This window comes from Trachypithecus francoisi, unplaced genomic scaffold, assembly GCF_009764315.1.
Source record: "Trachypithecus francoisi isolate TF-2019V2 unplaced genomic scaffold, Tfra_2.0 Lachesis_group5, whole genome shotgun sequence".
In the NCBI taxonomy this organism is placed as follows: Eukaryota; Metazoa; Chordata; class Mammalia; order Primates; family Cercopithecidae; genus Trachypithecus; species Trachypithecus francoisi.
The window spans coordinates 82,462,706-82,475,894 of record NW_022681470.1 but is presented as its reverse complement, the minus strand read 5'-3'; the positions used below and the strand labels follow the sequence as shown (position 1 = coordinate 82,475,894).

General features: G+C 38.5%; 1 protein-coding gene across 1 annotated transcript in view; it reads right to left on the bottom strand.

Moving 5' to 3' along the window:
- Positions 1–13,189, bottom strand: part of DNAH14 (dynein axonemal heavy chain 14) — a 604,313-nt gene that overhangs the window by 400,262 nt on the left and 190,862 nt on the right. The window contains exons 24-27 of the mRNA XM_033199195.1: positions 11,868–11,972; positions 11,657–11,775; positions 10,373–10,447; positions 42–129 (exon numbers count right to left, since the gene is read on the bottom strand). Of these exons, the coding sequence (XP_033055086.1) occupies positions 42–129; positions 10,373–10,447; positions 11,657–11,775; positions 11,868–11,972 (387 nt within the window). The remainder of the gene's footprint in view (positions 1–41; positions 130–10,372; positions 10,448–11,656; positions 11,776–11,867; positions 11,973–13,189) is intronic.

Genomic DNA, 13,189 nt, shown 5'->3' with positions numbered 1-13,189 from the left:
AGGTGTCCCTGTATACATACATCAAAGCAGCATTAACTTACCACAGTAAGTACCACTTGTCCTGGATGAGATAACACCCATTGGGAAAACATCCGGCAGCTCCAGTCTTCAATCCCTTGACTTAAAAATCTATAAATTAAAAAATTTGTTTATGTTATTTATACCTAATCATTGATCGTGGCCATTTAATGACCAAGCATGACAAGGTCACAGGGGGGTTTTCCTTTAAGATCTTTGATTTCTTTGTTCTAATGGTAACAGAGCCTTAATTCAAGCATAATCCATATTCCTTAAATTCCTTTTTGAGTTTATCTGCACTTTTCTAATAAGGCCACTGAGTTTCTGAGATGGTAAAAATGTACACAAAGAGATGACACATATTAGCTCTGAATTGCTAGTAGTATTTATGACAAAATCTATATTTGAAATAATTTCTACAAAATGGAATACTCAGCTGAAACTACCAGATGAATTTTAACAGTAAAGCCCTGTATTTAGTTTTTAAAATTAATTATAATGGACAGAATAGGATTCATGAAAAATATCCAGACAATTTTATTTAAGACAACAGTATATGCACCAACAGTATATAGGTTTCAATGTTGTCATTTTTTTCCATGTGGAGTTTTAAGTTTCCTTATAGTCAAATCGGTCAATGATATATATTTTTTAAATCATTGATACTATATCTCTTAGAAATTCTCAACACTAAATTTCATTTTATTTTCTTCTAATTTGGCTTTCTTTTTTATGTATCATTCTGAAATTCATTTAGAATATATATGAATATTTGAAATGAGGTACTGAACCTTTTAATTTTTGTTATGCTTGCAAATGCTATTTTTGTTTTCTTATTTATCATTACTGATGAGGAGATATATGTCTATAACAACTTTTTATACATTTCAAAGCAGTATCAGTGGGAAATGTCTCTTCCATCAATTACAAATGATTTTTTATTTTATTTAATACCTTTGGCACTTAATTTTATTTTTAAACACTTTTTGTTGGCAGTTCCATGAAAAATCCTTATGACTTTTATTCATAACTTTTTTTGTCTCATTGTTATACATCTCTCAAACAACATATAGTTACATTTCTCTTCTGACAAAATATTTTAATGAAGATCTTACTGCACACTTGCATTGATATAAGTATATGGAATATTTAAAACGTGCTGACCTAGAGGCACAGTACAGTGTCACAAGTAGTTTGTGACCTCCAGGAGAAATGGGAAGGAACTTCATGCACTGAAAGGCAAGTTACTCACAGACTAGGTCCTACCACATGTCCTGCTTGTCATCTGCAACCACAGCATATAGGTTGTTGTAGTCAGAAACTAGTATTTGCTTTTAGAAGAGGGACTCACCAGTACAAATATGAAAAGATAACTAAGAATGACCAGATATTTTAGAAAAACTAGTACCATCAAAAAGAACACAAGAACCTAGCCCCAAACTAAAGTAAAGCAGTACTAACTTTAAAATAAAAGGAGAGGGAAGAAAACTTTAAAATAATTATTTCATCAATTCTAAGACAGAAATTTTTTTCTACATTTTAATCTTTATGAAATCAGAAAACATCTTACAATTAATGTCTGACAATCACTCAGCCAGGTGAGAACTATGACTTAGGAGTATAAAAATCTTCTACTGATGTTTTCTGGTAAGATAAAGTACTGCCGGCAATCTGTTCCATTTGATGAATGTACCTGTACATTCTGTTTAGAAAAAAATTATTTATTATTTATTTATTTGAGATGGAATCTTGCTCTGTCGCCCAGGCTGGAGTGCAGTGGCACAATCTCAGCTCACTGCAACCTCCGCGCCCTGGGTTTAAGGGATTCTCCTGCCTCAGCCTCCTAAGTAGCTGGGACTACAGGTGTGCATCACCGTGCCAGGCTAAATTTTGTATTTTTAATAGAGCCAGGGTTTCACCATGTTGGCCAGACTCATCTCAAACTCCTGACCTCAGGAGAACCACCCACCTCAGCCTCCCAAAGAAAGAGGTAAATTCTATCACTTGTGACAACATGGATAACCCTGGAGGACATTATGCATGCTAAGTGAAATAAGCCAGGCCAAGAAAGACGAATATTGTATGATCTCATTTACATGTAGAATCTAAAAAACATTCTCTATTCACAGAAGTAGAGAGTAGAATGGTGTTAATCAGGGGGTTAAAGTGGGGAGGGGTGAGGAAAGGGGAGAAGTTAGTCTAAGGATACAAAGTTTCAGTTAGACTAGGAATAAATTTTACTGATCTACTGCACAGCAGGTCACTATAGTTAATAATAATGTATGTTTTGCAATAGCTAAAAGTAAACTTGAAATGGTTTCATCACAAAAAATAAGCATGTGAGGTGATGAGTATATTAATTAGCTTGAATCAATCATTTTACATTGTATACATGTATTAAAACAACATGTATCAAAACAGCACAATGTATGCCATAATAGATACAATTGTTATTTCTCAATTATAAATTAAAAGTATATTAAATCTCTTTAAAACTCCACAAACTGAGGGCGGAGCAAGATGGCCGAATAGGAACAGCTCCAGTCTCCAACTCCCAGCGCGAGCGTCACAGAAGACCGGTGATTTCTGCATTTTCAACTGAGGTACTGGGGTCATCTCACTAGGGAGTGCCGGAAAATCGGTGCTGGTCAGCTGCTGCAGCCTGACCAGCAAGAGCTGAAGCAGGGCGAGGCATCACCTCACCTGGAAGCGCAAGGGGAAGGAAATTCGTTTTCCTAGCCAGGGGAACTGAGACACACAACACCTGGAAAATCGAATACCTCCTATCCCAATACTGCGCTTTAAGGAAACAGGCACACCAGGAGAATATATCCCACACCTGGCCGGGAGGGTCCCACGCCCACGGAGCCTCCCTCACTGCTAACACAGCAGTCTGCGGCGATCTATCCGCAAGGCGGCAGCGAGGCTGGGGGAGGGGCGTCCGCCATTGCTGAGGCTTAAGTAGGTAAACAAAGCCGCTGGGAAGCTCGAACTGGGTGGAGCTCACAGCAGCTCAAAGAAGCCTGCCTGTCTCTGTAGAATCCACCTCTGGGGACAGCCCACAGCTGAAGTCCAATAGGGGAAGCAGCGGGGGCCGGTGCAGACGCGAACGACTCTGTCTGACAGCTTTGGGGAGAGCCGCGGATCTCCCAACGCGGAGGTTGAGATCTGAGAAGGGACAGAATGCCTGCTCAGGTGGGTCCCTGAACCTTGAGTAGCCTAGCTGGGAGACATCCCCCACTAGGGGCAGTCTGACACCCCACACCTCACAGGGTGGAGTCACCCCTGAGAGGAAACTTCCAAAGAAAGAATCAGACAGGTACACTCGCTGTTCAGCAATATTCTATCTTTGGCAACCTCTGCTGCTGATACCCAGGCAAACAGGGTCTGGAGTGGACCTCAAGCAATCTCCAATAGACCAACAGACAGTCCTTCTGACTGTCAGACGGAGAACTATCAAACAGGAAGGACACCTATACCAAAACCCCATCAGTACGTCACCATCATCAAAGATCAGAGACAGATAAAACCACAAAGATGGGGAAGAAGCAGGGCAGAAAAGCTGGAAATTCAAAAAATAAGAGCGCATCGCCCCCTGCAAAGGAGCGCAGCCCATCGCCAGCAACGCATTAAAGCTGGTCAGAGAATGACTTTGACGAGATGAGAGAAGAAGGCTTCAGTCCATCAAACTTCTCAGAGCTAAAGGAGGAATTACGTACCCAGTGCACAGAAACTAAAAATCTTGAAAAAAGAGTGGAAGAATTGACAGCTAGACTAATTAATGCAGAGAAGATCATAAACGAAATGACAGAGATGAAAACCATGACACGAGAAATACGTGACAAATGCACAAGCTTCAGTAACCGACTCGATCAACTGGAAGAAAGAGTATCAGCGATTGAGGAACAAATGAATGAAATGAAGCCAGAAGAGAAACCAAAAGAAAAAAGAAGAAAAAGAAATGAACAAAGCCTGCAAGAAGTATGGGATTATGTAAAAAGACCAAATCTACGCCTGATTGGGGTGCCTGAAAGTGAGGAGGAAAATGGAACCAACTTGGAAAACACTCTTCAGGATATCATCCAGGAGAACTTCCCCAACCTAGTAGGGCAGGCCAACATTCAAATTCAGGAAATACAGAGAATGCCACAGAGATACTCCTCCAGAAGAGCAACTCCAAGACACATAATTGCCAGATTCACCAAAGTTGAAATGAAGGAAAAAATCTTAAGGGCAGCCAGAGAGAAAGGTCGGGTTATCCACAAAGTGAAGCCCATCAGACTAACAGCCGATCTCTTGGCAGAAACTCTACAAGCCAGAAGAGAGTGGGGGCCAATATTCAACGTTCTTAAAGAAAAGAATTTTAAACCCAGAATTTCATATCCAGCCAAACTAAGTTTCATCAGTGAAGGAGAAATAAAATCCTTTACAGATAAGCAAATGCTTAGAGATTTTGTCACCACCAGGCCTGCCTTACAAGAGACCCTGAAGGAAGCCCTAAACATGGAAAGGAACAACCGGTACCAGCCATTGCAAAAACATGCCAAAATGTAAAGACAATCGAGGATAGGAGGAAACTGCATCAACTAACAAGCAAAATAACCAGTTAATATCATAATGACAGGATCAAGTTCACACATAACAATATTAACCTTAAATGTCAATGGACTAAATGCTCCAATTAAAAGACACAGACTGGCAAACTGGATAAAGAGTCAAGACCCATCAGTCTGCTGTATTCAGGAGACCCATCTCACATGCAGAGACATACATAGGCTTAAAATAAAGGGATGGAGGAAGATCTACCAAGCAAATGGAGAACAAAAAAAAGCAGGGGTTGCAATCCTAGTCTCTGATAAAACAGACTTTAACCATCAAAGATCAAAAGAGACAAAGAAGGCCATTACATAATGGTAAAGGGATCAATTCAACAGGAAGAGCTAACTATCCTAAATATCTATGCACCCAATACAGGAGCACCCAGATTCATAAAGCAAGTCCTTAGAGACCTACAAAGAGATTTAGACTCCCATACAATAATAATGGGAGACTTCAACACTCCACTGTCAACATTAGACAGATCAACGAGACAGAAAGTTAACAAGGATATCCAGGAATTGAACTCATCTCTGCACCAAGCGGAACTAATAGACATCTATAGAACTCTCCACCCCAAATCAACAGAATATACATTCTTCTCAGCACCACATCGCACTTATTCCAAAATTGACCACATAATTGGAAGTAAAGCACTCCTCAGCAAATGTACAAGAACAGAAATTATAACAACTGTCTCTCAGACCACAGTGCAATCAAACTAGAACTCAGGACTAAGAAACTCAATCAAAACCGCTCAACTACATGGAAACTGAACAACCTGCTCCTGAATGACGACGGTACATAACGAAATGAAAGCAGAAATAAAGATGTTCTTTGAAACCAATGAGAACAAAGATACAACATACCAAAATCTCTGGGACACATTAAAGCAGTGTGGAGAGGGAATATAGGACTAAATGCCCACAAGAGAAAGCAGGAAAGATCTAAAATGGACACCCTAACATCACAATTAAAAGAACTAGAGAGGCAAGAGCAAACACATTCAAAAGCTAGCAGAAGGCAAGAAATAACTAAGATCAGAGCAGAACTGAAGGAGATAGAGACACAAAAAACCTTCCAAAAAATCAATGAATCCAGGAGTTGGTTTTTTGAAAAGATCAACAAAATTGACAGACCGCTAGCAAGACTAATAAAGAAGAAAAGAGAGAGGAATCAAATAGACGCAATAAAAAATGATAAAGGGGATATCACACTGACCCCACAGAAATACAAACAACCATAAGAGAATACTATAAACGCCTCTACGCAAATCAACTAGAAAATCTAGAAGAAATGGATAATTTCCTGGACACTTACACTCTCCCAAGACTAAACCAGGAAGAAGTTGAATCCTGAATAGACCAATAGCAGGCTCTGAAATTGAGGCAACAATCATAGCCTACCCACCAAAAAAAGTCCAGGACCAGATGGATTCACAGCTGAATTCTACCAGAGGTACAAGGAGGAGCTGGTACCATTCCTTCTGAAACTATTCCAATCAATAGAAAAAGAGGGAATCCTCCCGAACTCATTTTATGAGGCCAACATCATCCTGATACCAAAGCCTGGCAGAGACACAACAAAAAAAGAAAATTTTAGACCAATATCCCTGATGAACATCGATGCAAAAATCTCAATAAAATACTGGCAAACGGATTCAGCAGCACATCAAAAAGCTTATCCACCATGATCAAGTGGGCTTCATCCCTGGGATGCAAGGCTGGTTCAACATTCGCAAATCAATAAACGTAATCCAGCATATAAACAGAACCAAAGACAAGAACCACATGATTATCTCAATAGATGCAGAAAAGGCTTTTGACAAAATTCAACAGCCCTTTATGCTAAAAACGCTCAATAAATTCGGTATTGATGGAACGTACCTCAAAATAATAAGAGCTATTTATGACAAACCCACAGCCAATATCATACTGAATGGGCAAAAACTGGAAAAATTCCCTTTGAAAACTGGCACAAGACAGGGATGCCCTCTCTCACCACTCCTATTCAACATAGTGTTGGAAGTTCTGGCTAGGGCAATCAGGCAAGAGAAAGAAATCAAGGGTATCCAGTTAGGAAAAGAAGAAGTCAAATTGTCCCTGTTTGCAGATGACATGATTGTATATTTAGAAAACCCCATCGTCTCAGCCCAAAATCTCCTTAAGCTGATAAGCAACTTCAGCAAAGTCTCAGGATACAAAATTAATGTGCAAAAATCACAAGCATCTTATACACCAGTAACAGACAAGCAGAGAGCCAAATCAGGAATGAACTTCCATTCACAATTGCTTCAAAGAGAATAAAATACCTAGGAATCCAACTTACAAGGGATGTAAAGGACCTCTTCAAGGAGAACTACAAACCACTGCTCAGTGAAATCAAAGAGGACCCTAACAAATGGAAGAACATACCATGCTCATGGATACGAAGAATCAATATCGTGAAAATGGCCATACTGCCAAGGTTATTTATAGATTCAATGCCATCCCATCAAGCTACCAATGACTTTCTTCACAGAATTGGAAAAAAAACTGCTTTAAATCATATGGAACCAAAAAAGAGCCCGCATTGCCAAGACAATCCTAAGTCAAAAGAACAAAGCTGGAGGCTTCACGCTACTGACTTCAAACTATACTACAAGGCTACAGTAACCAAAACAGCATGGTACTGGTACCAAAACAGAGATATAGACCAATGGAACAGAACAGAGTCCTCAGAAATAATACCACACATCTACAGCCATCTGATCTTTGACAAACCTGAGAGAAACAAGAAATGGGGAAAGGATTCCTTATTCAATAAATGGTGCTGGGAAAATTGGCTAGCCATAAGTAGAAAGCTGAAACTGGATCCTTTCCTTACCCCTTATACAAGATTAATTCAAGATGGATTAGAGACTTAAATGTTAGACCTAATACCATAAAAACCCTAGAAGAAATCTAGGTAGTACCATTCAGGACATAGGCATGGGCAAGGACTTCATGTCTAAAACACCAAAAGCAACGGCAGCAAAAGCCAGAATTGACAAATGGGATCTAATAAAACTAAGAGCTTTTGCAGAGCAAAAGAAACTACCATCAGAGTGAACGGGCAACTACAGAATGGGGAGAACATTTTTGCAATCTACTCATCTGACAAAGGGCTAATATCCAGAATCTACAAAGAACTCAAACAATTTACAAGAAAAAATCAAACAACCCCATCAAAAAGTGGGCAAAGGATATGACAGACATTTCTCAAAAGAAGACATTCATACAGCCAACAGACACATGAAAAAATGCTCATCATCACTCGCCATCAGAGAAATGCAAATCAAAACCACAATGAGATACCATCTCACACCAGTTAGAATGGCAATCATTAAGAAGTCAGGAAACAACAGATGTTGCAGAGGATGTGGAGAAATAGGAACACTTTTACACTGTTGGTGGGATTATAAACTAGTTCAACCATTATGGAAAACAGTATGGCAATTCCTTAAGGATCTAGAACTAGATGTACCATATGACCCAGCCATCCCACTACTGGGTATATACCCAAAGGATTATAAATTATTCTACTACAAAGACACATGCACACGTATGTTTATTGCAGCACTATTCACAATAGCAAGACTTGGAATCAACCCAAATGTCCATCTGTGACAGACTGGATTAAGAAAATGTGGCACATATACACCATGGAATACTATGCAGCCATAAAAAAGGATGAGTTTGCATCCTTTGTAGGGACATGGATGCAGCTGGAAACCATCATTCTTAGCAAACTATCACAAGAAGAGAAAACCAAACACCGCATGTTCTCACTCATAGGTGGGAACTGAACAATGAGAGCACTTGGACTCGGGAAGGGGAACATCACACACTGAGGCCTATCATGGGGAGGGGGGAGGAGGGAGGGATTGCATTGGGGAGTTATACATGATATAAATGATGAATAGATGGGTGCTGACGAGTTGATGGGTGCAGCACAGCAACATGGCATAAGTATACATATGTAACAAACCTGCACGTTATGCACATGTACCCTAGAACTTAAAGTATAATTTAAAAAAAAAAAAAAAAACTCCGCAAACTATGAATAGAATGAAATTATCTTTAGTTTGATGAGGTGTATATTCCAGAAACCTATGCATTATGGTCAAACACTAGAAGCTTTTCCAATAAATTAAGAAAAAAAAAGGAATATGTCAGTTGTACTTTTCAATGTTAAATAAAATTTGCAACTAAAACAACATGAAAAATGGCATTTTAAAAAGAATTGCAAAGGAAGAGATAGGACTATCATTATTAGCAAATGATGTAATTGTCTAACCAGAAAAATCCCAGGACAATTGAAAAACTGCTTGTCTTTTTTACTTAAATGCCCAGATTCATTTTTTCAGGGTTTCTTGCCTACAGAAGTCTCTCTTTACATACAAGATAACTCTGGTTGCTATCACATCACCCCAGGGATAAGTTTGAAACTGCATTTGCAAAAATTGTAACTTAGGAAATTATGACAGTGAAAGAGATCAGACGCAACTAACTTCATCTTGCTTCTAACCCTTAAACTGTCCTTGTTCATTCCTGGGTGTAGGCTGAACCAATCTTGGGAAGGAATTTAGTTGACAATTTGACTCAAACAAAACCGGCAGTAGCCCTTTCCTGAAGACTCCTGTCTTGCCTAGAGACCAGTCTGCCTTCGTAGGACTAACAAATTATCTACAAGATCAGAAATTATGGTTTAGGGGTCATGCAGCCTCGTGCTGCAAGAGTCTGAACCTCCCAAAATTGTTCCCGAGAATAATATCACTATTGTAAAACCTAAGATCAGTGCTTGAGATATTTTGCAGACCCTGCACTTGATGGATCAGCTGACACTACCCAGTCCAGTAATCTGGCTCAACCAGTTCTGGGATCCCATCCAGGAACAGAAGACAGCAAGAAAAGCTCACTTTGACACCCCCAGGACACCATCTTCAACCCCTCCAATCAGCACTCCCCACTTCCGGAGCCCCCACCTGCCAAATTATCCTTAAAAACTCTGATCCCCGAATTCTCTGGAAGACTGATTTGATTAATAATAACACTCCAGTCTCCTACACAGCTGGCTCTGTGTGAATTACTCTTTCTCCATTGCAATTCCCCTGTCTTGATAAATTGGCTCTGTCCAGGCAGCAGGTAAGGTGAACCCACTGGGTGGTTATGAGAGTTGAGGAAAAGGAGAGCCAGAATGGTTATTTATGTAAGTAAATAATAATCTTCTCTGTTCTAGAAACCTTGTATTGGCCTTCAGAATAATATTAACAACTATAGATATGAAAACCTAAAAGTCAATAGCCTTTCTATAACCAACAATGAATAATTAGAAATACAATATAACAGTTCTAGTCAAGTTAGTTTTAAAAGTTCACACTCTGAGGTTTTTTCCTTCATTCTAAACAGATGCAATGATAGACTTAAATATGAAAAGGAGAATGTTAGAAAGACTAAACCAAGTAAACAATCCTAGGAAGTAAAAGTAGAACCAAAATGCAAAGTGGAGAGGTGTGCTGAAATGGGAGCCCTATTGAGCAGAGTTCAGATCCTGAACAGTTTCCTGATACAGCTGAATTACAATGTACACAACAGCCATCTGAAGGTTGTCCATGTAAACACTCTCAAACTGACAGTTACACTGTAAAAGCGATTATTTTCCATTTAGTCATCATGTGCCATCATCATTATATATATATATATAATACATAATTTTAGGATTTGAAAATTGTACTTACTTTTTTAGCACATCGAACATGCTTTTTTCTACATTTACCAGCCACTGTTCTACAGCGCTTCTTACACGAATTTTCCTAAAATTAGTTTCAAAAGTAGTATCATGAAGAATTATTTTTTAATTCATGTTTCAGTCCTTTGACAAGCCTGTAGACTAAATTTTCTATATACTTTAATAATATTCATGAGTCAAAGGACTACTACTGCCTTTTGGTTTTTCTAGATCTTAATTTAGAAAACTATGCAGAAAACATATGAATGTGCTTTAGGAAATTCTGATATCAAAATCATGAATTTAAACAATAAATAAGTTTCATGTAAAATGGTATTTACAAGATAAACAAATTGTGTTATAAAACAGTTTTGGATTCCTCACTGGATTTTTTTTCTTTTTTTTTTTGAGAGAGAGAGTCTCGTTCTGTCGCCCAGGCTAGAGTGCAATGGTGCCATCATGGGTCACTGTAACCTCCGCCTCCTGGGTTCAAATGATTCTCCTGCCTCAGCCCCCCAAGTAGCTGGGATTACAGGCTCCTGCCACCATGCTCAGCTAATTTTTGTATTTTTAGTAGAGATGGTGTTTCACCATGTTAGTCAGGCTGGTCTCAAATTCCTGACCTCAGGTAATTCACCTGCCTCGGCCTCCCAAAATGTTGGGATTACAGGCATGAGCCACCGCACGCGGCCTTCCTCACTGGATCTTTTAAACAGCAGGGTTGGAATTGGGATTTTGGTAGATAAGAAGGGTTGGACACAGCATTTTTTTAAAAAATCAACTTACATCAGGACCACTTGCCAAAGGTTAGAGAGCCCTTGCTGGGGCTGGCAAATTGAATTAGTGTAATGGAAGGACCTAGTTTGTCTTTATTGCCTGGGAGCAGACCATAATGAAACCAGAGATCAGCAGAAGCAGTAGTGGGAGTTGCATCAACAACTCCAAATAGCAAATTTTCTTCTTATCTATATTCATATAATAAAACCAAAAAGGGGGAAAGCACTAAAAAGAGAGTGGGAAACTTAAGGCAGAATTTAATGACAGAACCAAACGTAAGCACAAATTAGAATGCACCCGGGAGTTTGAAAACTACTTTCTCAACCTTTAATTAGAGCAAAGGTGAGATTATGTATTGTAGGGAATATGGAAAGGCAAAAGTATATTTACATAAGGCTATAATCTTTGAAGAAATAGTTTGCTTAGCGCACTTGTATAATATATCAAAAATTTCAAAGCAGAGATTTTAAATAATGAGGTTGTATAGAATCTAAACAGTTTGTAACATTTATCATACTTTGGCAGCACGAGACCTTCCCCTTCAGCAGATATTAGCATTTTTACAGCAGGAGGGCCAATGTCTTGTTTCCATATCAATAATTGTTTTACATTTTCAAAACATTTCACAAGATGAGGCTGTGAACCAGAAACAAATGTCAGTAATATTATTGAATTGTGATCTGAATATCGCTAATATAATATTGCTGAGCAGAGAAAGATGTTATTACCTGTACAGACTCAGGATTTCTGCTATCAGCTAGAATATCAAGAAGTTCAGCATTGCTAAGAAAGTAAAATCTTGGGAAAATTAATCTTTTAACTTCAAGGTAATCCTGTCCAGAATCAAAAGAAATGCAATTCAGAATATATATTTAATCATGATATGAATTACATCCTCATTTTGACCTATACTTATAAACAAAAGTCACAATATTAGTTATAGTATATATAGCAGTATCAGTCAAAATAACATTCCATGCTTAATGAAAGTGATACTTAAATTGCTAAAAAAAAAACAAAGTTTAATAAAGCTAAACTAAAACAAATGAAGCCAAAACCAAAACAAACAAGAAAACCCCACCCTTAGACACACATATATCATTTTATTCTTGATCAATAATAAAGTATTGTATTTTGGTATTATCAACATTGCTTTCCCGTACTTCTGACTTTCTGCTCTTATTTCCCTATGGGTGGAGTTATCACTTTATAGACTAAGTTACCATATCACAGATTACATTCACTGTACAGAGAATTTCTACATTTCTCACTCCTTTCTACAACTTAGAGGCCTTAACACCAGTCTCAATCCTTTCCTTCTTTTCAGAGGAAGAGATACCCATTAACTTATGCCAGACTAAGATACTCTTGAAATTTATTTATTACTCTCTTGTAACTTCAATCTCTCCCTTGCAATAGGCCTCCCCCTAAATTTCTCTCATTATAACAATATAAGAAGCCCTCCATCTCCTTTTGTTCTACTGTATCTACTGTCTACTTGCTTGTCTTCTCTCCACAAAGTTCTTGAAAAGAACTTGTGAAGTCAGATTCTTTGTATCTCTCAGTCATCTTGTGTTCTGCCACCTGGCCCTGACTATTACCAAATTTACTGGGAGCTTTTCAGTCTTTGTGTTACGTGATATTTCCATAGCATTTGATTTGGTTGACTCTGTCCTTCATTTTGACTTCTGAAATTTCACTCTCTTTCACCCCTCAGCTACATCTTATTATTTTCCATCAAAAGTCCCTCTTTGACCCATACATTTTAATGCTGACATCTGTTGAGTTCCAACCCCATCACTTTTCCTACTCATTATGCTCTTCTTGAGCTATTTGATACAGACATACTTGCTCTTCAGCTCAGATTACTTCTCTCTGCCCGGGATCTACATACCCAGTTGCTAATTGAAGATGTTCACTTGAATGTCCCATAAGTATTAGATTTTCAATATGAACCAAACATATCTAGGCATAACCCGGGACCTCTTTCTTTTATTCTCTACTTCCTATCTGATGCTCCAAGCTCTACCTTCTTTCATCTTCCTCATGG